The sequence below is a fragment of the Lithobates pipiens genome, unplaced genomic scaffold (assembly GCF_037356315.1).
Source record: "Lithobates pipiens isolate NorthernLeopardFrog02 unplaced genomic scaffold, aLitPip1_a1.2 Scaffold_16, whole genome shotgun sequence".
NCBI lineage: Eukaryota > Metazoa > Chordata > Amphibia > Anura > Ranidae > Lithobates > Lithobates pipiens.
Genome location: NW_027507748.1, coordinates 387,562,560 through 387,587,631, shown reverse-complemented (window position 1 = coordinate 387,587,631; position 25,072 = coordinate 387,562,560). Strand labels below are relative to the sequence as shown.

The 25,072-nt window shown below is 39.8% G+C and overlaps 2 protein-coding genes across 4 annotated transcripts in view; one reads left to right on the top strand and one right to left on the bottom strand.

Annotated features, from left to right (window-relative positions):
• The window catches only part of CRCP (CGRP receptor component), an 84,459-nt gene extending 79,111 nt beyond the window's left edge, over positions 1-5,348 (bottom strand). For 2 of the 3 annotated variants that reach the window (XM_077482271.1, XM_077482273.1), the window contains exons 1-2: positions 5,287-5,348; positions 2,604-2,640 (exon numbers count right to left, since the gene is read on the bottom strand). In XM_077482271.1, the coding sequence (XP_077338397.1) occupies positions 2,604-2,640; positions 5,287-5,333 (84 nt within the window). In that variant the 5' untranslated portion in view covers positions 5,334-5,348. Of the gene's footprint in view, positions 1-2,603; positions 2,641-2,888; positions 3,067-5,286 lie in introns of those variants that run through there. The other variant, XM_077482272.1, reaches the window with a different exon arrangement.
• ASL (argininosuccinate lyase) overlaps positions 3,919-25,072 on the top strand; it is a 57,660-nt gene continuing 36,506 nt past the window's right edge. Inside the window, exons 1-5 of the mRNA XM_077482270.1 lie at positions 3,919-4,045; positions 5,659-5,711; positions 16,035-16,229; positions 20,581-20,664; positions 22,398-22,454. Coding sequence (XP_077338396.1) covers positions 5,700-5,711; positions 16,035-16,229; positions 20,581-20,664; positions 22,398-22,454 — 348 coding nt within the window. The 5' untranslated portion in view covers positions 3,919-4,045; positions 5,659-5,699. The remainder of the gene's footprint in view (positions 4,046-5,658; positions 5,712-16,034; positions 16,230-20,580; positions 20,665-22,397; positions 22,455-25,072) is intronic.

Here is a 25,072-nt window from a genome sequence, read left to right as displayed (position 1 = left end):
CTAGAAAAAAAAAACAGGGGCGGAATGGCACTACCAGACACATATAGATATTATTTTGCAATTATTTTAGCGAGACTGGTGGAATGGACAAATCTAAGCACTAAAAATAAATGGGTAAAAATGGAGGAGACACTTAATGGTTCACAATTACAAAAAAACATTTGGATCCCACCAAAATTTAGACTAATTAGTAGTAGGACGCACGAAATCACTTTAACGGCACTGAAAAAATGGGATACAATACAGCGGAAAAAATAAATGGGTATATAATTCACCACTAATCCCTCTAGAGGGTACGTTTTTTTTTTACCCCAGGATACGGCACACAATTAGGGAAACAAATGAAGGATTTACAAATAAAAGATATCACGCGGGATGGGAAATTAATGTCAAAACAAGACTTAATTAAGAAGCATAGTTGGCAATCTTTAAGGGATTGGGAATACCTACAGATTCAACATTTTATTAATTCTATCCCAAAACCAATAAGAAATGAAAATATGTTAACACCAATAGAAAAACTATGTACGGGGAAAACAGCAGTTAAACATTGTGTCTCACAGCTATATGATCGTCTCTCGGAAATAGAGGGCCAAGGTAGTATACCATCCATAGTTAAATGGGAAAAAGATTTGGGCTTTAAAGTCGACGAGACCCAAATGATCAATTCCGTGCATGATTATGTATCCGACCCAAGATCAATATAGGCGAATTATAAATGCCTAATGAGATGGCACTTAACACCAGATAAATTACACAGAATAGATCCCTCCAAATCTAAGTTATGCTGGAGAGAATGTAAATTACCGCGAACAATATTCCACTTTTGGTGGGAATGTCCAGAAATAAAACAATACTGGCGAAAAATAATAGAATATATAGAAATAATAACAGGGGAAAGAATACCTCTAGTCCCCGGGGAGTGTTTGTTCCAAGGGGCAGAAGAAAAAACCAGTAAGCAATTCAAAAAAAGAATAAAAAATACGTTAGTACCTGTCTTACTTAACGCGGCAAAAGCCATAATACCCAAAAACTGGTTACAGGTTAAAAAACCCCCGATCAGAGAATGGATACAAAGAATAGAATACATCAATAATATGGAATATCTAAGTAAAATGGAGGAAAATAAAATGAAAAGATACGGGGGAAATGTGGGAAAAGTGGAGAATATTTAAAAGGACGAAACATTATATACAAGCATTAACAGAATAAAAGGTAGTGGATTCAGGGAGGGCCAACAGATTAGAGAGAAGAGGGTAGGGGGGGAGGGGCAAAATAAATAAATAAAATAGCCTAGTAAATAAGATAAGGTATCTCAAATATAAATGTAAAAGTAATTAATGAGATGCTAGTTTTATTCTTTCTTTCTGTAAGGTTTTCTCTTTTTTGTAGATAAGTAATAAATTGATATAAGTAACGTTGGAATAAAAAAAAAAGGAAAGGAAAGAAAAAGAAAGATTGCCACAATGATGTTAAGAAAGAGGGATTCTGAGAGTCAAGCTGATTAGAATCCGTCAACACAAAGAAACTTACTGAGATGGCAAAAAAGAGAAAAAAATAAATAAAAAAACTATAGATAAAAGAGGTTAAGACGACAGCTTCCTTGGTTGTAAAAAGGATATAAGGATTTAGTTTTGCAACTAGTGATAGTAAAGGTTAAGGTTTTTCTAATAAAATAATAGACATGTTATACTTACCCGTGCTGTACTTGGGCTCCTTCTGAGTGCCTCCATGGCAAGCCATGTGCGGACCAAGCCGGGCTATGCGTTTCTATCGGCACGTGCAGTGTGGCTCGGCCCTGTCCCTCCTCACAGAATTTGATTGACAGCAGCAAGGACCAATAGATCATGCTGCTGCCTCCATATCCAGTGAAGAGAGTGTGCATGCACAGTGCTGGATTGGGATCAGACTTATGTATTTACGGTTAGAAGAGCCTTTAAAAGTTTTCGTTTACTTTAATGAAGAGAATGTATTAAAGTACATTCTGTCGGCACCCGCCAATCGTTCGGTACTCTGACAGAATGACAGTCTGCCGCAGACTGTCATTCCGTGACTACAGAAGACATGGATCCTGTGAAGCAGGAACACCGATCCATGTCTTCAAGTAGTAAAAGCACCTCCCCCACAGTTAGTAAACACATCCTAGGCACACAGTTAACCCTTTCCCTGCCAATGTCATTAATAACACAGTGACGGTGCAAATTTTTAACACTTATCACTGTAATAGTGTCACTGGTCCCCCAAAAAAGTGTCCAAAGTTAGGTGTCAGATTTGTCTGCCACAATATCGCAGTCCCGCTATAAGTCGCTGATTGCCGCCAACATAAATTTTATATATATATATATATATATATATATATATATATATATATATATATATAAAATCCCATAGTTTGTAGACTATAACTTTTGTGCTAACCAATAAAGGGGCTAAACCTTTCCTGAGCTAAAAATGTTTAAAGAAGCCTTTAGAATTGTACTGTGTATGGCCAGCTTAGGGTTCAGCCCCTCTCCCCCTAAATTGCCAGGGAATATAGTGCCTTGCCTGGGGCACAATCCCTGTCTATCTAAGCATATAATTGGTTCCTTTTTTTGCATACATACCTCATAATTACTTAGCAATGCCGCATTTGTATCTTTTCTAGAATAAGAAACAAGAAACAACATAATTAATGACAAAATAATGTCGACAATAATAAAACATCTACAAATCTCAAAAGTGTTCATTCGTTCCACTGGCAATGACCATCTGTAATCCAACCTCCTACTCTATATACAGTAGGTGTAAAGTAATAGAACACACCCCGGTCCACTCAGACACTGTATAATAATGTAACACAACCTCAGTCCACACAGAACCTGCAATGTTTATCTCCATAACCAACTTACACCTCCATGCTTTCTTCCTGGACGTGGTCATACACCATTCTCCTTCCCCCCGGAAACAAGCGCCCTGTATAGAAGCTTCCGCCCAACCTATGTGCAGTATAGAAACAAGCTCCCTGAACAGAAGCTTCCGCCCAACCTATGTGCAGCACAGAAACAAGCTCCCTGTATAGAAGCTTCCGCCCAACCTATGTGCAGCACAGAAACAAGCTCCCTGTATAGAAGTTTCCGCCCAACCTATGTGCAGCACAGAAACAAGCTCCCTGTATAGAAGCTTCCGCCCAACCTATGTGCAGTACAGAAACAAGCTCCCTGTATAGAAGCTTCCGCCCAACCTATGTGCAGTACAGAAACAAGCTCCTTGTATAGAAGGTTCCGCCAACATATGTGCAGTACAGAAACAAGTTCCCTGTATAGAAGGTTCCGCCCAACCTATGTGAAGCACAGCTCTTACACAGCCCAAACACTGCACCTTGCAGTCACAAATCATTTATGACAATGGTCAATAACGACCAAAAACAGGTACTTTTTACTCAAACCATTTGTACCGGGCTTCTCTTTTATTTTAAACATTAGGTAATATTTTTTGCTATTATTAATCATTAGACTCTATCTGGTATATCAGGAAGAATTGTACATTTGAATAGTTATAAAACTTGGCAGCGACCAAGGCCAGGTTCGAATCCAAGCCCACAATCATTGCGGGCGTGAACTCTCCTGAAGTGCCACAGAGCCGCTGGCTGCTACAAGCTAGTCATACTGTTGCAGTGTAGAATGATGCTCCTGTGATGTCAGTGAGACCCCGCCTACTCCCTGCTTAATCCCCGCCTTGCTGGGATTAGGAAAGTGATAGCTCCTCTGGGATTGGTCACACAAATTGAGGGGGCATGGTTCTTAGGACATCCTTTGGAGAGACGTGAGCTGTCAGTCTCATGCTGTTTGTGATTGGTCACGCCAAGTAAAGGGGCGGGGGATTTAGGACATGAGAGTGTAGTAGAGGTGTGAGCTGCCAGGGTTAGGGTATGTATGATTGGTTATGCCTAGGGAAGGGGCGGGGTATGTACGACCTGCCTGTGTAAAGGTGTGAGCAGCCTGTGTTAGGTTCTCTGAGCTGATCTACAGGAGGATCTGTTGTTGGACTGCACACATCATCTGGGACGGTATGTCTGTGTGCTTCTCTGTTTATATCTATTCATGTACCTGTGGACATGCGATCTTGTGTAGCAGCTGTCACATTTCTATACAAGTGTTAGCAATACATGTTTTCATAATAGAAGCAACCAGATTCCTATTGAAACCCAGTGCATGCTTTTAATCACTTGCCAACAAGGCTTTTTCTGGTACTTTTTGTTTCCAACTTTTTTTTTTTTTTTTGCTAGAGTATTACTTAGAACCTCCAAACATTATATCCTCCCCCTTTTTTTTTTTTTTTTTTTTTTTTTTATCAGGGACCCTAGGGAATAAAATATCAATCGTTGAAATTTCCGATGCGGTTTTTCAAATGCATTTTTTGGAAAAAAATAAATATATATATATATATATATATATATATATATATATATATATATATATATATATATATATATATATATATATATATACATTTTTTTTTTTGAATGCATTAAAAACAAAATAATATATATCTCATAATTTTTGTTTTTTTATTTGTAAAATGTGAAAGGTGAGGTTATGCTGAGCAAATCGATACCTAACATGTCACGCTTTAAAATTGCGCATGCTCGCGGAATGGCCTCAAACTACAGTGCTTAAAAATCTCCATAGGTGATGTTTTAAATGCCTTTTACGGGTTACCTGTTTAGAGTTACAGAAGAGGTTTAGTGCTAGAATTATTGCTCATGCTCTAACATTCGTGGCAATATCTCACATGTGTGGTGTGAACAACTGTTTACAGCTTTCTTGAGACAGCCAGCTGCAAAAAATGATACCGGGGTTATGATATCTTGAGCCATAATTCCGGTAAACAAACCACTTGCAAATAAATATAGATAGATATCTCACAAAAGTGAGTACACCCCTCACATTTTTGTAAATATTTTATTCTATCTTTTCATGTGACAACACTGAAGAAATTACACTTTGCTACAATGTAAAGTAGTGAGTGTACAGCTTCCTCTTAAAATAACTCAACACACAGCCATTCATATCTAAACCTCATTCAGAGTTTTATTGCATGACAAAATGTATTTATTGTTACACGAAGTGTGTGTGTGTGTGTATATGTATATATATATATATATATATATATATATATATATATATATATATATATATATATATAATCTCGTATTGTGGACAGCAGTATCTGTATGATCAGATCTCATTACAGATGTCAGAGTGTCTTACAATTGTATCTAGTAGTAGGACTCGCATTGTGGACTACCTTGTTTCCAGTGGTGTCCGGTGTCCGCTCACACCACAGCAGTGCATGCAGTCCTTCAGTATCTGCACATCAGCATGGTGTCACTCAGAGTACAGCAGCAGCTTGTGCGTTGAGCATGGCTTGCTGGGACGAATGAACCCCTAAAGCTGAAGTATAGGAATGTAAGGAAAACACAACCAAACACATTACGTACATGTAATGGTGCGTCATCCATGTCTAATGGTGCAAGAGGTTTCATGCCACGTGGCTATAAATGTAGGGGTATGTTTCTGACCCTAGTAAAGCTGATGTTTAGGATTGTTTTGGGGAATACAGCACCACACACATTGGTTTTCATAAAGAAGAGCTTATATTTTTCCATATTTATTTTAGGTCTGCTCCTGTACAAGTGAAGATATCCCTGAACTGAAGCTATGGCATCTGAGGTAATATTTTGGATATGAAAAGGCTTCTTTTTTTAGTACATTTTTAGATTTATTTTTGATAGCAATGTTGTCAATTTCTTTCTACAAAAAGTTTCAAATGGTGGCAGAGCTATTTAACATTTCAAAATATAACCTACTGTATAAATGATGTCTTACGCTGGCCATATACTGTTTGAATTTCACTCCGTGGGTGGCTCTACTTACAAAAGTCGATAGTTTGTCAAAAGAAGCCTGGACATTTTTCAGCCAAATAGGCTACATCCCATCAGATGCAGCTGGTATTCAACTATTTTGACAGTTGACAAGGCCAGCTATCAATATACATTAGCCAGAGCAGGAGATTCATTCATGTGCACTGTATAGTGTGGATGGTGGAATCCATTCATTTTATTTTATTTTTATTTTTTTTCAGTGTGCAGGCTAAACTAAACAAAATTATCACTATATAGCCAGCTTTATTCACTGAAGTTCGGAGGAATGGTAATCTTCAAACTACCTGGCCTACTAAAACAGAATTGTATTCTTTAAACACCATGCTTTAGGCTCCGTTCACACAGGGGGCGACGCGAGGCGACACGACTTGCCGTGCCGCGACCTGACAAGTCGCCCCCGTTCTGTACTACGGAACCGTTCTAAGAGGAGCGACTCGAGTCACTCCGACTTAGAAAAAAGGTTCCTGTACTACTTTTGGGCGACCTCGGGGCAACTTGCATTGACTTCTATACAGAAGTCATTTGCAAGTCGCCGCTGAGGTCGCGGCGAGGCAAGTCGTGTCGCCTCGCATCGCCCCCTGTGTGAACCGAGCCTTACGAACCCTGTCAGATTTGAAAACAAATCCAGAACAAACGTCCCCTCAAAAGAAGAGCTTTTATAGTCCTTCACCTCTCCAGTGGCCCATGTCTTTTGCCTTTCGAAATGTTTGTGTGTCTTTGTCACTTGTGGAAGTTTCAGACACCTGTGTCCATCACCGCACACCATGGTTTTATCCTCTGACCCCCAGATCACTACAAAACCCCCTGGTTCACACTTGTGTGGTTCTGCGAGGGCACGGCAGCCCATTCATTTGAAAGGGTTGCCATGCTTCCACAGGGAAAAGGGTCCCTGCTCCATTTATTTCCATTGCAGCCCACACAGAAAATGGAAGTGCAGTGCGGTTCCCAGAGTGGGAAGTGGTTTAGGATTAATGGCACCCAAACAGTTCTGTGTTTTCTATGCGGGCGGTTGCAGCTGCGGAACAGATGTGGACCCAAATTGAGAACCCGTGTGAACCGAGCCCAATGTAGGGGTTGGAAGATGGAGCCGGAGCATGTAGCTTAGGGTCTTAGTCGCTGAGGTTCAAAGGACTAAAAATATATAAACTAAACCAGAATTACATACTGTCATAACTATGCCTTAGGGCCAGTTCACATCATAGAAATGCAGTCCAGATGCGTTCCAGGTGCTTTTTGGTGCATTTTTGTTGCAGTCCAGTGCTTTTTTTTTTTTTTTTCCCCTCTCTTTTTTTCTTAATCTTAAATAAGGATAAGTGTGTTTGTAGTGCGTTTTTGTTGCATTTAAGTGCGTTCTATACCTTCCCCAAAGCACCCAACCCCCCATGTTGAGGGTATGTGGGCATGCGGCCTGGTACGGTTCAGGAGTGGGGAGGGGGCGCTTGCTCGTCCCCACCCCCTTTCCTGACCGGCCGGGCTGCGTGCTCGGATAAGGGCCTGGTATGGACTTTGGGGGGGACCCCCGCACTGTTTTTCGGCGTGGGGGTTACCCTTAAAACCCATACCAAGCGACGGGGCTCGCAAGGTGTCAATCTCGCCGATGAAAGCAGCGACATTGACTTCCTTCTCTAGTCCCATCATACCTGAAGTCACGTTCAAAATGAACGGACTTTATTCCATGTGTGGGCTAGTCCGTGCATTTGGAAAGTCCAGTGGACTAGCACACAGACGAGCGGATTGTCCGCCGCAGCCCACACACGGTCGACCAAAGTCCGCCGGACAGTCAGATTATGTGTACGTGACATAAGGGACACGAGCAGCAATAGTGTTGAATGCCAAAAAAGTTTACAAAGGCTACAGTGCTGAACGGAAGGTAAGAGACAGATACAAGCTTCCAGAGAAGTAAGCAACTATAAAAGCTCTTCTATTTCAGGGACATTTCTTCTGACATTACCATTTCACTGTCATATTGCTGCAGACACATTCATTCATTCCCATTTATAATTCGCTTTGATCCCTCTCCTTTCATGTAAGAGGAAGGAGAAGAATCCTCAATGTGTTAGTATTTGATTACTGTGATTGATTACTAGATCGGCTTGGTCCACTGTGTTTGTGCCCTGTGCCATCTAATTATGGCTTGTTACAGAATAATTAGCAAGAAGAACAGCTATTCAAGCTGTTTTCTTAATTGACTGGGAAAATAACAGTCCACCAACAAATTGTTTATAAATGTACTTTGATAAAAAACAGTTTGAAGCCAAACTCCAGGAAACTCCCTTGCAATGGAGCTGTGCCTGAATTACATGGGTGTCTGGTGGCATTTATTTTACTGAAAGAATGATTGATGCTTGGAATAGACTTCCAGCAGAGGTAGTGAGACAGTCAACCATAGATTAAAACGTGCTCGGGGGGGGGAACATAGATCTATATTCATACAAAAAAGTTAAAGTTAAAAAAAAAAATAATAAAAATGTGGCAGATTCGATAGACCACTAGGTCTCTTTCTGCCATCACTCATCTATTTCTATGTACAGTAAGATCTTTAGAGAAAGGAATATTTGTTTTTCTGAAATTACTTGATTAGGTTTAGAAACAAATAATTTTTGCCCATTTCTTTTTTGCATTGGATTTATTTATTTTTATAATTGACAGTTTTTATTAAATTTTTGTATTTTTTCGATTCAAAAAGCAGAAGAATAACGAGCACTTAAAAGAATCCAATAGCAGTCCGTTATGGAGTACGCACATTAATTTACTTAGATAACAAAGTAAGCCTTCAAATCTGCAACTAGGGTCGGCTACAGTACATTGGATTTTTTCAGTGGTATTCAATAGATGATTTCAAACTGGTGTCAGAAAGCTTCAGTTTGTGGGTACTGGTATTGATAAATGACATCCCTGAATCCTAAAAGCTAATACCTGAGCTGCTTCAGCCAATGCAGTTTTTTTTTTTCCCCCTCCAGGGCTCCCAACAGCATGTGCATTGCTATGCATGCAGTGGGAAATGGCAAACAAGCAAATGCTTTTAGTACCTGCTGAAATATAATACAAGATAATGGTAGGAAACATAGATAAAAGGTTAGTCCAGTAAACCTTACTTGTATTTCAATTATGGAATGGCTCTCATGAGCTAAATTACTCCCTAGCTCCTTATATATCTTTGAAACGTCTATTAGTGTTTTCTGTTCTGCTCCCAACAACCACAATGAAGTCTCATCCTCAGATGCAGAGGTTTTACCACTGGAGCCCCTAAATAAGTTACAGGAAGCGAATCACTTTCCGGAGCCTTGGGCATCTATGTACAAAATGACCATTTTTGGATGGACATATCTTTTGGTTGAGACTTTGAGAAATACGTTACATTTTTCTGTGCAACTCTTGTAAAGAACGGGTAACCATGCTGTGTGATTTTCCTTGTGATCAGGATTAAACTGTGAACCCTTTCTGCTTGGAAGATTTTATATATTTTAACTACTTCACTGCTGAAACAATAAGTACAAAACACCAGCAGTGTTGTAATCAGTAGTGTGCACTGTAGTTGGTTGCATAATGTACAATGTTCTAGTCATTAACACAACATTTTAATGTGGTGTTCAATCAGTCATATAATAGTTACATACGTTCTTATTCCCAAATCTACAGGGGTTCTGATCTTAGATGCTGTAGACTGGACATGTAGGCATGATCTCATGGTCCTAAAGCACCTGTGCTGCACAGGACTACACACAGGCTATTGTATAGGACAGTGGTGGCAAACCTTGGCACCCCAGATGTTTTGGAACTACATTTCCCATGTTGCTCATGCACTCTGCAGTGTGTTGAGCATCATGGGAAATGCAGTTCCAAAACATCTGGGGTGCCAAAGTTCACCATCACTGGTATAGGACTAGGGTAGGGGCGGACTGACCATTTGGCCACTCGGGCACTGCCCGAGGGCCCCGGGCCGCTAGGGGGCCCCATCAGGGTTGCCATCCTCAGTAAAACCAGGGACAGTATGTAAAAATCTGTTTTTTTTTTTTTTTTTTACATCTGTCTCTGAAATGTCCTTTACCAACATACTTTTGGTCTAAAAATCCCAAGATTATAGCTGCCCCACCTCTCCAGTACCTTCTCGGCCAATAGAAACATGTCTATGTATACTGTGTGTACATGTATGTGTATACTGTGTTATTGTATACTGTGTGGCCGCATAATCTCTGATTGCCTGGGGGCCCCATAATCTCCTATTGCCCGGGGGCCCCATGAGTTGTCAGTCCGCCCCTAGACTAGGGCACCCATCTGTGTTTAGTTCAGTGGACCAAGGTAGTGGAGGTGCATTGCAGACAACTAATAAGCTCATTAGTTAAAAATCATTGATGACCAGACAAGGTTTTCAGTCCAGTATCTATTCTTCCTCAGGGAGCCTCTGTTGGTACTGTCTTTGGAATCCTTATAATTGCTTTAGATCAGGGGTGTGCAAACTTTTGAAACAAAGGTCCACTTTACTGTCCTTAGGCTTAAGCGGGGGGCAGACTGGCCAGTGTTCTGGTGTTTAGTGGTAGTAAATAATGCCCTGTCTTTGGTATTATGGGCAGTAATAGAGCTCCACTGTTGGTTTCAATGTGAGGAATAGTGTCCCAAGGGCCAGATAAAAGCAAGCAAAGGGCCACATCTGACCCCTGGGCAACAGTTTAGAGACTGCTGCTTTAGATCATCACCCAGTCCAGCTAAAAACTGTAGACTGTAGACTCCTACTGTCAGTGGATACCCTCAGCAGTTCTGGCCAGCTGCACAGGCACCAGTATTTACAGTACAACCCCGAGTTTACATCTTAATCGGAAAATAGATGATGACCCTGGATGATGCCTACATCAAAGTAAGCCCATAGTGAAGCTTTTAAATAAAACAATATATTTTCTCCACTGTCTAAAAAGCTTCATAATTTTGCCCCAGCATGTTTGAATTGACACTGGGAGATGTGCAGAGGTAAAGCCTAATGTATTGTATGGTGTAGTTCATCAGAATTTTGCTACTTAAGAAGAAATTTCTATAGATGTAGAACATCCATGATTCATTTAACTCAGGGGTAGGGAACCTATGACTCTCGAGCCAGATGTGGCTCTTTTGATGGCTGCATCTGGCTCTCACCTCTCAATCCGCAGATTACATGGTGTGCCGATCCGAGTATTGAGCCCATAGGAAAGGCCGCAGCTTTGGCCTAGCTCCGGAGCTGCAGCCATCTTGGTACACCCAGCGGCGGCCTAGGTGAGTGGTGCGCTGACGTCCTCATCACCCGCCTCAACTGCTCGTGGTTCTGCCTACCTGTGTAGTGGTAAGCAAGCAGACAATCGTAGGGGAGATGTGGATATTACAGTGGGGGAGATGACATGTACATTACAGTTATAATTGAAATTAAAACTATTTTTTTTTTTAATCGATTAAACATATTGTATGGGTCTCGCGGAATTACATTTTAAAATATGTGGCGTTCATGGCTCTCTCGGCCAAAAAGGTTCCCTACCCCTGATCTAACTACTAAGATATTTTCAACAATAAAAATATTTCTTCTTGAAATGGACAGTAATGCCAATGTTATCTGATCTTGAATCTATACACAGGTTATTTTTTGTGGGGAAAAAATAAATATATACAGTAAAACCTTGGTTTGAGAGTAACTTGGTTTGAGAGTGTTTTGCAAGACAAGCAACATTTATAAATACATTTTGATTTAATATACAAGCAATGTCTTGATATACAAGTAGCGTAATGTCAAAACTGAGTATAAAAGAGAAGAGAGGCGCCTCTAAGTGTAGCAATATGGTTACATTTAATGAAGGTACAACATTTAGTAAACTGTTCACATAGACCATCCTCCTCACCACCATCGACAATGTCCCGTCCACTCTGCGCTTCACGAGTGGTTCAAGCCTCACTTCCAGATCGCTCTACTACAGGGTAGTCTTCCTGGTCACGATTGCAGACTGTCAACCGGTGAGAGCTGGTGGTGTGGAGGATGGTCTATATGGACAGCTTTATCCCAGGGGCCTGCATATGTTTCATGTGAGTTTATAAATGTTGTACCCTCATTAAATCTAATCATATTACTACAGTTAGAGGCGCATCTCTTCTGTTTTATACTCTGTAGCTCCTGCTGGATTTTGCTTCTAATCCCCTTGTGGAGGCTTCCATTTGTAGATGGACAATTTATGGTTACACAACCTGGTCACATTGCTATAATCTTTTTATATGGACTATAAACTTTAGGACTTATGAATAAATGGTTGTGGAACAAATCATTTGAGCTTCCATTATTTCTTATGGAAGAAATTTGCTTTGATGTAGAAGTACTTTGAATTACAAGCATGTTTCTGGAACGATTTATGCTGGCAATCCAAGGTTTTACTGTACTGTATATTTATATTCTATTAAAAAAAACTGCTTTAATTTACTTTTTCAACTAAATGCCATTTTTGGATATTAAACCTATTGTATTACAAATTTGATTCTTCCATTTGGGTAAGAAGTGAAGAAAAATCAACTTTTTTTTATTTTTTTTTTTATTTTTTTTGAAGGTATCATCAAACCTGACAGAGGTTCAAGCTCTTCTTCATTCTAGTGAAAATTGGCTGTTAGAAATTTAGACTGGAGTTATGTCTTGTAAGGTTAGGCCAACCAGACCTTATTACCACTTTCAGTAGATTACAGGGTTAAACCACTGTATAATTTCTTAAATCTCTTTTTTGGCACTGTGATGATGAGATTTAATTTTGCTAATTTCCCTGATCTCACACCTGCCACGACTCTTACAAGGTCCCAATTTCCTTTTAGGCAAGCAGGGACAATTTCAAATTTCAAATGGGAGTGACGAGATCCAGGAACTTCAATGAAGTCCATAAAGCTATAAGAAGCCATGGAGTAACTAAGCTCACCAGTCTCCACCTGACTCCTATAATGCATTGATGAGCCTATTAGGTGAAAATGCTTGTCGTATGATCACTCCTAAGCTGCTTTGTATTCAAGTTGTTTGTACCCAGTACTGCCCAGTATGTCCTATGACTAATCTTATGCAATAGATACTGGTCACTTGATCTCTGATGTCTTTGTTGTCCTAACGTCATTCAGTGTAGGTTGTTTTCTATTAAACTTAATAAGAGAGCGATCAGTGGAATTTTGCAAGAGCACATGATGTTCTGTCAATGTTCCAAACCACTTATCTCTTAATGTAGAATAGCAGATTTCATGTCGGACATAAAATTAGTAATGGTGCAATAAAGTCTCCTGAATTTAACATAAAAATTTTGAACTTTTTAAAAAAACATGAATCGGCATGCAGCCACTGGTTATTAAAGAAGAAGTAAACTCTCCCACTCTGATGCTACCTTTCATTTAGTCCATTATAATAAGTAATTATCAAACTATAGCCACTGTAATCCAGCCCAAATTGCAAATTACTTACTGTTTAAAGAAACTTAAAAAACTTGTTTCCAGGGGTTAGGCAGCACCATCTTAAGTATTGTTTTCTGAGTCCACAGTGGAGTGTATTTCCGCCCTTACATTGAGCACTTCCTGTACTGTTAACCAAGCCTCCTTCTCAACCCAATATTTCTATGGCAACCCTGCTTCCCTGTTCATAGCTGACTTTTTTTATTTCATAGTATTTACTTGTGCTGATTATCTAGTGTAAGCCCTATCAGCTTCAGCTGATAAGACTGCAGTAATGCTGTCCCATGCCCTGCTTTACACTGCATGTGATGTCACATGGTGTGTAGGAGGAAGCTCTGAGTGATTATGCAGCCTCCTGGGAGTTCAGTGTTGTGTGCTATAGGAAGTCCTGATAACAGATAGATAAGCACATAATGAGTGTGCCGTAAATCATGGGAGACCTGGGCATGCTCAGTGACGTCATTCTAAAGAACAAAAAGGATTACAACAATACTAAGCAAGTAAGGAGATATCTGCATGCAGTGTTCATTAGGGTTTTTTATGCTGATTTACATGGGACAGTTGTGGGGGAGGGTTTACAACCACTTTAATGATATTTGGGGCATTGTTTGTGTATTTATAGTGTGTGTGTGTGTGGGGGGGGGGGGGGGGGGGGGTTGTTTGTTTTGTTTTTTAAGCTTTGGATAGTGCATGTACTTCTAAGGGCCTGTGTCATTTTTTTTTTTTTTTACTCTTATTATGTGTCCCATTGGAGACATTTTCTTCCACTTACTGTCTTGGTGACAGTATTATGGCAGCATATGAGAAGAAATCTCCAATAGGGTAATAAAAATATAGTTTCTATGTTTTGCTTATTGATACACTTAAAGCTGTAATAAAGAAAACATTTATGAAATTGTAGTTTTTCAATTCGTAGATGTGGTGACTTTATTTTTTTTTTTATTTTTTTTTTATGGGGCTTTCTTTTGTCTAGTTAGCAGTTTCAGAGATGAGACAAACAATTTAACTCTGACTGGGTTCTTACAACGATCAGCTTTAATTTATGTAAAAACTTTATCCCAAAAGGAAAAAACTGTTTTTTGGGGCATTCTTTTGTCTATTTTCACTTGGTAATCCAATCAGCAAATCTTGTTCTTTTGAGATAAAATAAAAGTCTATACAGTAGAATGTAGCAGTTTCAGAGATGAGACAAACAATTTAACACTGATTGGGGTGCTTACAACGGTCAGCTTTAACTTATGTAAAAACTTTAACCCAAAGGAAAAAAAATGTTTGCTGTAACTGCTTCTAAAGTGTTGGCTGGAGTTTGCCTTCAATATGCAGAGTGGGGGCACTCTATTACAGGAAATGTATTACTGGCCAGGTCACTAGGTGACAACAGAAGGAAAAGAAGCCTAAAGGCCCGTACACACGGTCAGACTTTTTGACAACAAACATGCAAATTAGCTGTTTTGGAGCAACATCCGACTGTGTGTACGCTCCATCGGACAAACTTTTTCTGTTTTCATCGGACTTTTGTTGGCTGTGCGAACGGACAAACTTTCTGGCAACAAAAGTCCGATTTAGCAAAGTCCGACCGTGTGTACGCAAAAGCATCGGACTTTTGTACAAGGTACAAACACGCATGCTCAGAACCAATTCAAAAGATCAGACTACAATACAGAAGTTGACCAAAGGTGGCGCTGGAGTCATTGAACGTCCTCTTTTGAAGTGGCGTCAGTACGTTGTGACGTCACTACGTTCGTGTTTGTTGTCAAAAAGTCTGACCGTGTGTATGCAATACAAACTTGTGGACCACGCCCTTTGTACAAAAGTCCACGGAAAAGTTTGTACAAAATCCGACCGTGTGTATGAGGCTTTAGAAAATAAAACAAATTCAGCCACCACATCAAATGATTGGTAAGCTGCAAAATATTACCTTTTTGGTTTTGGGTTTATTACCACCTTAAAAGTTGCATTAAACCAAGAAGCAAACATATAATATATTTCAGCTTACCAATTCTTGGATGTGATCGCTGTATTCGATTTTCCTTTTTTTAAGCTTTCTTTCCTTTATTTTCACCTGGTGAACTAGTGAGTTTTTCAAAAGAATGAGCTGTCTTGCGGATGTAGCAGGTAAAGGGCTGAGACAAACCATTTAACACTGACAGGGGTGCTTACAATGATCAGCTTTTTAAAATGAATTTATGTAAAACTGTTGCTATAACTATGTGTAAAGTGTTAGCTGGAGTTGGCTATAATTTGTTATTGTATCTAAATCTGCTAGTACACCCAACACTCCTCTTCACCCAGATTGACAATGCTGCTGTCCAAAGGTGTCTCTGATGCTCATTTATCCCGAGAGGGGGCACTCTAGTACAGGAGGTATGTTACTGGCCAGATCACCAGGGGAAAAAAAAAGCATTAAAAAAGAAAATGAGGACAGCCACCATAACTGATTGATAAGCTGGAATATATTTCTTTTGTTGTGGGTGTAATAACACTTTTTAAGTATTTTATTCCTTCAATATGCATTTACTGTTAAAAAAATAAATAAAATAAAAACTAGGTGCATCATGTACCCTTCTTAGCCTTCCTAACATCACATCGTTTTATATTGATGAGTGAACTGCATTCTTTTCCCAGAATTGTTATATTGTTATATTTCAAAAGTATACTTTTAATCAGAAGTGCAATGTTACTCTTCTTTCAGGGAGATAAACTATGGGGTGGAAGATTTGTTGGCAGCATAGACCCCATTATGGAAATGTTCAATTCTTCAGTGTCTTATGACCAAAGGATGTGGTCAGCTGACATCAGGGGAAGTCAAGCTTATGTAAAAGCCTTGGAAAAGGCAGGACTTGTAAGCCCAACTGAAATGGAACACATTTTAACAGGCTTGGATCAGGTAATGTTCTATTTTGATTTTCCCCTACAGTATACAATTGTTTGGTTTGGACGCCTAAGGGGAGATCTGGCTGCCAATTTTTCAGCTGTATTGTTTTGTTTTTGTAGGGTACAAATAAAAGCAACTGGCACTAAGAAAAATACATTGGGGTCTATTTCTGAAAAATGTGTATAGCCATTCGTCCTCTGCAAAAATGTTTGTTCTTTTTGAATTGCACAAAAAAATGAATGTTATTTGGGCTATTTTTCTCTTCTAAAAGAATGTTGTTTTATGGTCAGCAGTAAAATTCCACATGATGGCCACTAGTTGGAGCTCAAGAGCATAGGAAATACATATACAGTGAAACCTCGGATTGCGAGTAACATGGTTTACGAGTGTTTAGCAATACAAGCAATTTTTTATTTTTTGTGAATGAATGTGTGACTTGTATAGTGCTATCTATACAAACTGAATCGCCTCATCGTTTTTTGCCACCAGTGTCCATCTGCGATATAGAGCGGTCCTTTACCCCATGGGGTCCCAACGTGCTTACCTACACATACGACACACACATATTTGGCCAATTTTTAAAAATCCTGACTCTGTTTGCAAGCATTGTCTTGCAAGATGATCAGGATTAAAGCTGCTGGGGTGTGCAGTAGGGCATTTGGCCAGAGGTGCGGGGGTGCCGGTGATGCTCGGAAACACTTGGTTCCCGAGTGTCTCTGGCACCCCTGCACCCCTGGCCACATGCAGTACTGCATACACCGGCTCCCCGGCACCTCTGGCAACACCAGCAGTCACTGTGGGGAAACTCTCTTTGATATACAAGTGCTTTTGGATTACAAGCATTCTTCTGGAATGGATTATGCACATAAACCAATGTACTACTTTTGTATATTTTTTTTTGTAACAAGAGATACAATGTAACAAGTCTGGAAAATGCTAGTGGGAACTGGCAAATTAATGTAACCAATGGTTCAGTTGGTTGACCTCCTTCATAGAATGTATCCTGGGAAGTAAATCGAACCAGGATTCCTGAGGTTTCATTTAGCAAAATGTGTGTGTGTGTGTGTGTATGTGTATATGTATGTGTGTGTGTGTATATATATATATATATATATATATATATATATATATATATATATATATATATATATATATAAAATTATAATGTGTATGTGTATTACACACTGCATTGCTTGCAATATATTATCTATAGTGGACGTTTTGGCGATATCATTGCATATAGCATAACGTGGCTAATCTACACTTTAGTATAATTAGCAGTGTAGATGGCCCAAGTACATATATTCAGCTTGCCAACAATCAGAGAAGCTGCTATGTTTTAGATAAGGAAGAGTGCAGTGATCTGCTCAAGCCTTGGTTTGTTAAATAGGGGTTTTTATTGGGGGGGGGGGGGGGGGTGTGTTTGTTTCGTTTTTTGATAAATGCTAATTGTACTCTTACTTACGGCCATGGGTGTTTGTTGTGACACTTGTCCCTTTTCGCCTTCAACGCTAGCATTCTTTCTGCTTTGTAGGCTGTTTTCCCACACTGTGGCAGCTGATCAGAGGGGAAATTAAAAGGGGGGGGGGTCATCCTCCATATATAAAAGGTGCTGTCGATTATTCAGCTTTAGTTACAGCCAGGAGAATGTAAGACTGTTGCTGCAATGCTGTGCTTTTCATATTATAGATTGCATACTGTCAAGCTCTATACAGAAATGCCAGCAACATCCTTCATATGAGATCACAGTAGTCGCTGTGGAACAGAACTATTTTCCGCACTGCAATGTCAAAGCACAGGTTTACTTTGGATTGTTGAAGTGATTTGTCAAGTCTCTGTGGTTTTACTTACCTGCTCTGTTGCAGTGGATTTGCACAGATCAGCCCAGATCCTCCTCTTCTCAGGTCTCTCTTCTGTGCTCCTGGCCCCTCCCTCCTGTTGAGTGCCCCCACAGCAAGCAGCTTGCTATGGGGGCACCGGAGCTGAGCTGTAGCTCCCTGTGTCTATTTAGACACAGAGCCCCAGCTTGACCCTGTCCCCTCTCTCTTTTGATTGGCTAACTGACTTTGACAGCAGTGGGAGCCAATGGCCCACTGCTGTGTCTCAGCCAACCAGGAGGGAGAGTCCATGGACAACCAAGGCACTTGTGGACATCACTGGCTAAAGATGGGGCTCAGGTAAGTGTTAGGGGAAATGCTACACACAGAATGTTTTTTTTTTTTTTTTTTTCTTTTTTTTATCTTCATGCATAGAATGCATTAAGATAAATAAACTTCTGCCTTTTACAACCCCTTTAATCACCAAATAATTATGTATTATAATCTGCAAGTTTTGCCAACTGATTTAATATGTCTATATAGTATATTTTAATACAAAAGGCATCTATATAGTGCCTCTGTAATTTTTTGAAATGTATTTATTTTTTCTAAGTTCACCTCCAACCCCCAGCATGCTCCTGTGCACCCCCATTACTCCTGTGTCTTCAAGCAGCCACCAGTATGCTCTGCAGTTGTCTGACCTGTTATGCTGCTCCATCAGCACCTTTAACTACCCTCAGGTACACTCCTGCAATAAACTTGTTGTCCTTCGGTTAGTGTACAAAGACTCCTGTCCCTGACACATTACCAGTGAGTGTTGACTTTGAAGACATTGGAGTAAAAGAAGGGTAATGAAGCATACACAATTCCCAGAAAGGCTAGCAATGGCACACAGACTAGGGGAAGCAATACACGGGCACTGTTGCCACTATTATTATTTATTACAGGCACTTGTATAGCGCTGTCAATTTACACAGTGCTTTACATATACTGTACATCAGTCTGTGCCCTCAAGGAGCTTATAATCTAAGGTTGTTAACTCCCATTCATACATTCACATACTAGGGCCAATTTAGACAGTTAACCTTCCCGTATGTCTTGTGAGTGTGGGAGGAAACCCATGTGGGCACAGGGAGAACATGCAAACTCTAGGTAGGTAGTGCTGTGGTTGGGATTTGAGCCAATGGCCCTACTGCTGACAGGCAGAAATGCTAACCACATAGCCACTGTGCTGCCCCACACTATTTTTACAAAACTTTCATCAGGCCCATTTTACAAATGATTTCATTTTATATTGTTGACACTGTGCATCTTATATTATGGACTGACTGGTTCATATAACTTTCATATACCATTACAGTCTTAGCAGCAATAAGACAACTCTGATGGGTTATTTTAGATTACACTGATTTGGTGCCAGGGTTCTTTTCAGTTCTGTTGTACCCATTCAAGCAGTCTACATTGTGTCATTCTCCACTCCTCAGTCTCCAGCTACATTTTACCAGCAGAACCAATGCTTCTAGATTACCTTATACATCTGGGAAATGTGAAGGTAGGAAAAGAACACCAGACAGCAAAAATTCTGGTGGTGACTAGTGTATTTGAACCCCAATAATGGAGTAGTGGTAAACATGGTGCAAGAAGACACAAAATGGGAGGGAGAGGAGGCTCCAGAACGCTCTAGAACGCTCTGCCTTTTTTTTTTTTTTTTTTTTTTTTTTTGAGGCAATTCCCAGAATTTCAGACTGGGAATTATCCTAGAATTAAAACCATTCCCACCATAAGGCTTTTGCTGAATAAAGGGCACTACCTGCTAGCGTACCATGTCTTTCTGCCCAAATCCTAAACCTTCCCTTCAGTTTGTTCTTTTCTGCACAGATCCTGATCCTGATCCTGCACTCTATCTGCATAGAACCTAGACATCAATCTGTGAGGAACAGAAAACACTTTTTGCAACTTTGGTGTCTATTATGCCAAGGCCATAATGGTTTTTATTCGATAAGGAGCCCCTTGAAAACCCCAAATATGGGCAGCAGTTCCTTGCTGCCCCTGGAAGACATACAACCACGAATTAGTAAATTGGAGAAATTCTGCCATGCTAGATTATACTAGAGATGGAGCGTAGGGCTTGGCTCTTCAATTTTTTTACCTAAAGACAACCTTCACATATCGATAATCATGTTGTTCAGTTTGCTTAGGCTGCACATTTTGGGGAATAGAGGAGTACATTTAACACTGCAAAAGATTTTATGTAGGTGCCACTACAGTATATTCACATATTCAGGAAAGGAAAGGTTCACTTTTAAGAGACTTGTCAGAATAGAAATAAGGAAGCTGACTTATTATTATTATTATTATTATTATTATTATATTTTTTTTTTTTTTTTTATCCTTGCTTATTTATGACCCAAAACACGATTTTGGCTCAGAACTCGTGACTTCACTGGTAGCATACTTCATCCTATGCATAATAATGGAAGAATTGAATTTAGAAGTAATGACCGTTTCAGCATTTGTGAAATACGTTGTTTTTTCATTCCTTACAGATCCACGAGGAATGGTCTAAAGGCACATTTGTGTTGACAAAAGCTGATGAGGATATACACACTGCCAATGAACGGCGCCTCAAGGTAGCCATTTAGTCATTATTTTTTGCCAGTTTTAACAGGCTTCATTAATACACATGCCTCTGTCAGCACTTCTGCAACACAGCCAGGTATTAGACAGTCAAAAGGACAGTTTGGCCTTGGAATGTCGGTCAGCTTTTGCATCAGATATACCCAGGGGATTTTGATGGCGTTTTATCTGGTATACCAACGTCCATAATGGATGGATATAAATTCATAACTAGCTATTTTTTTAACGCATTGCATTAAGGAATTGATCAAAAATCTGTTTTAAATAACATACCCATTTCTAATTCCAATATAAATCTAACCATTCTTTCCTGTGTTTTATGTTAGAGGACAACAATATTGTATTAATTAAAAATATACAGCAATATATTTGGTGACGGTATTCTCTCAACATTTAGCAAACTTTTTTTTTTTTCTTCTTTTTTTTTTTTTTTCCTCTTTGCAGAAATTAGAGACAGTCAGACACCACAGTCACATACTTATCCTATACAGTTGCTTTGTATTTTACTAAACCATATAAACTGACATGAGGCTTTTTTCATGAGTCATGTGGATGGCCTTTTAATCATATTATTGTTGTAATCATATTTATTATTTTCACATTACGAGATGGGGCCAGGTACCTTGCCATTTTCTGTGTCCAATATTGTTACAGATATACATCCTTATAGCTAAACTCCTGGCAGATATAAAGCACAAACGAATGCAGTTATTTATTCGTTAATATATCAGAAAATACATTTTTTAGAAATGCAATGATGTAAGTACTTGAGGTTGACTTGGTATCATCCTCTTGCAATCCACTGTGCACCAGAACTCAGAATGGGAGAAGTTGAAAAAGCAAAAAAGCCTGTGAGCTCATCAGTATGCTGCTTCTCCTTCACTGTCAATGCACAAGCTGAGGACAGAGAGGAGAGCTGTAAGTGGTACTCGACCAATCTGAGAAAAATAAATCACATCTCCTGCCCTGCCAGGGAAAAGAGCTGAGCTGCTTGACAAAGCTGTGTACATTTTAGAACTGGATGGATATAAATTCAAAGTAACTTCCTCATATATAGTTCATCTGTGCATTTAGTCGTTTACCTGGAATTCCTCTGTAATAATAGAATATAACAATGATATTGTGAATGCTTGGCTGAAACAGCCAGTGGAAAGCTCCCATGGGTTACGGCACACCATTGCACTCTACAAGCCGGTAATCCACAGCAACACATTGGTTGCCATGAGGTACTGCCCTTTATTCTTTAGTTGATCATAAACCCTTGTGAGCTAACCATCTCATGTGTGTAAAAGAATTATTAAATGCAGAGTACTACACAATGAACCTCTTTCCTATTAGATGTCATCATAATGCAAGGTTATGACTACATTTGTTTCCATCTCTTTTAAAAAAGCTTTTTGCACCTTCTGTGTAAAAATGGAATAAACCTAGAATGGTCTTTTCTCTACTGCCTCCAACCAGGAACCATTGACTGAGACCACAGTGACATTTTTTTTTATTAGACTAGTGCTGCTGTCAAGACCTTGTGTCAGCCTTCTGAAATCTAGCTTAGTTCATGATGGTAACTAAACTTCTACTTATTAAAATGTTGATAGATGTCTAATTTAGAGGAGAGAATTGTTTATTGTGCATCCTTCTATAGTGTGATTTTATTCTGCCTCTTGCCCCTTATGGCCAATTTACATATATGTGTAATGAACACTTCTCCTGTTTTACTTCTGTCTAGGAGCTAATAGGAGAACCTGCAGGAAAGCTCCATACTGGACGCAGCCGAAATGATCAGGTATTGGTTATTCCTTGATACACTATTTATTATTGTGATATAACATTTTTTTATAGCCTATTATACTTTGCAAACATAATAGCCTACTATATTTTGCAGGCTGTTCATAGCAGATTCTGCCCTGTCGGAACCTACATTTTATTGTCTCCATCAGTCAGGCAGACACATACACATGCTAGTGCTAATTCAGTCATAAGTCAGTTATCCTATTGCTGTTTTTGTTCCTATAATTTTTTTTTTTACGTGTTGAAGGAAGGAATGTCTTTTTGGCAATCATCGCTGACCTGCCCGCAAATATGCACACAAAATATACACAGATGAAAATATGGACCTTTTTGCTTACTACAGATAATGCTATGCCCTGTCACTTATTAAGTGCCAAAGTTTCTGAAGGCCACAGATACTGTGCTGCTTGTGCTTCATAATGACAGGAATAACTGAAAAATTATAGTGAATAGAGCAGTGAGTACTGTTCATTTACAAAAGACCCATAGCCAGATAACCAGTACATCATTAGAAATAGTTGGTAAATCAACTCCTCCTCCTTCAAGGCTATACAATAGGATTGCTAAGAAATTGGGAAAAAAATTGTAACCCATAAATAGTATTATAATAACATTTTGAATGGGGCCCATGTGAAATCATATGTGGAGGGTCCCAGTGATTACTGGAAACTGACTATGGAAGACAGCCCCATTGAAAGCAATGGGAGGCAGACAGTTCCCGTGGCTAATTGTGGCCACTCACATGTAATTGGTCATGGAGCAATTACCTGCGAATGGTAGGCCCTGGACACAGACTGTCTGCATTCAGGATCCATTACTTATACGTAACGTAATCGGTCCATGATTACATGCGAACGGCCATGATTAGCTGCAGGAACTGCCTCCCAATGCTTTCTTGTACAAAGGGTTTTATTAAAGTTCAGTACAACATAACAATGCAGTAGCATTGATTGTCATAGCATGGAACAAAAAAAAGAATATGGAAAACTTTAAAAAGGAATAATCCAACCATGAATTGCTCAGGCCCCTGATGACCTAGGGCAAATATGTATAACCAGCACTGGGTTATTGTCCTCTCATGGAACCTTTGGGATTTGACAAGACGTTTCACCTGATTTAAGTAATAACAGGCTTACAGAATCATAAGTGAAGCATTTATCAGGGGGAATATACAGTACCTATATTTTCTTAAAGGATAATATATTTTATATGTCAAAAAACAAAGAAGAAAGAAATCCTTTTTACCATGTAACCATCACATCCAGGACTGAACCTGGTAGATTTGAGAAGTACAAAGAGGAGTGGGGGGGAAAAAAGGAGGAGGAGAGGAGAAGTGGTAGAATAGGGGTGTAGGACGGAAAAAAGGGGGTGAGGGGGGCGGGGGCAGAGACATACTAGAGTGAAAGGAGCATTGGGTCGAATCTAGAAGGGCGGTTATGAGCCACCCAAGGTTGCCAAACCCGGAAGAACTTATCATGGGTGTCTGATAATATGGCTGTAAATTTTTTCATTTACCATGATGTCATTTACGCAGTTTTTAACAGCCTCAAAAGTGAGAGTCGGTGTCTTCCAAGCACTTGCTATGGTCATTTTATATGCAGTAAAGAGATGCAACACCAACTGGTGTTCTGGACGAAGCAGTTCTGCAGTTGTCTTCCACAGTAGAGCATCGAAAGGGATCCCTCTTTAGATTAGTGTGCAATAGATTGCGAAGAAGTGTATAGACCCTGATCCACAATCTGTCCACCAGATGTGCGCCATTGTGTCCTCTTGAGAGCACCCAAGTAAACCTAAGGGGGAATAGGATGGAATAAAGCTAGCCAATCTGGGCAGGTGCAATACCATCTGTAAAATACTTTATAAGTATTTTCAAGAAGAGAACATTCCTGGAGCATTTGGACATTGCAATAGTCATGATGTGCCAGTCTTCCAGGTCCAGCTGTTTCCCAAGCTCCTCCTCACTGGAGGTGATAGGGTCTCAATGGTGTTTTTTTTTTTTTTTTTGGAACCAATTATGGCTGGAAGAAGAAGATTTGGAGACGTGATCTGCAAAGGCTTTTTAAAAGGTGTTAACGTATAAGGCGTGGAACGAAATTTTATTAGATGTTGGAGAAAGTGTGGAAGCTGTAGGTAGCGTTAGTGCTCTTGGAGGGGGATATCATGTGAGGAATGTAGGGGTGAACAAGGAGTGAATATCTGAAAAACCATTCTCAGTCCACCAAGAGAAATGTTGAGGGTTATCACTCACGTCCTGGTGAGAATAATGAACAGTGAAAGAGGCGAAGTAGGGGAAGATGAGGAATAATCAGGCCCGCCGAATATTTGACGGAGTCCCACAGCCAAAGGGAGTGTGCCAGACATGGTCCAGTCGTGTTCGGGCGGTGTGCTCGTGGAAGCCGGGGGAGGAAGGCTATCGGTGTCGGGTGAGAGTCCAGAAAATCAGTAGTGGCCCATAATGGCATTTGCTGTTACTCATGGAGCTAAGATAGTGGGACTATGCCCGCTGCAGTATAATAAGCTTGTTAGTTTGGAACTGAGAGGCCACTGTTGATCTTACGAGCGTACAAAACCAAAACCAGTTTATTAATTCTGGGTCTCGGGGAGCCCCAGACA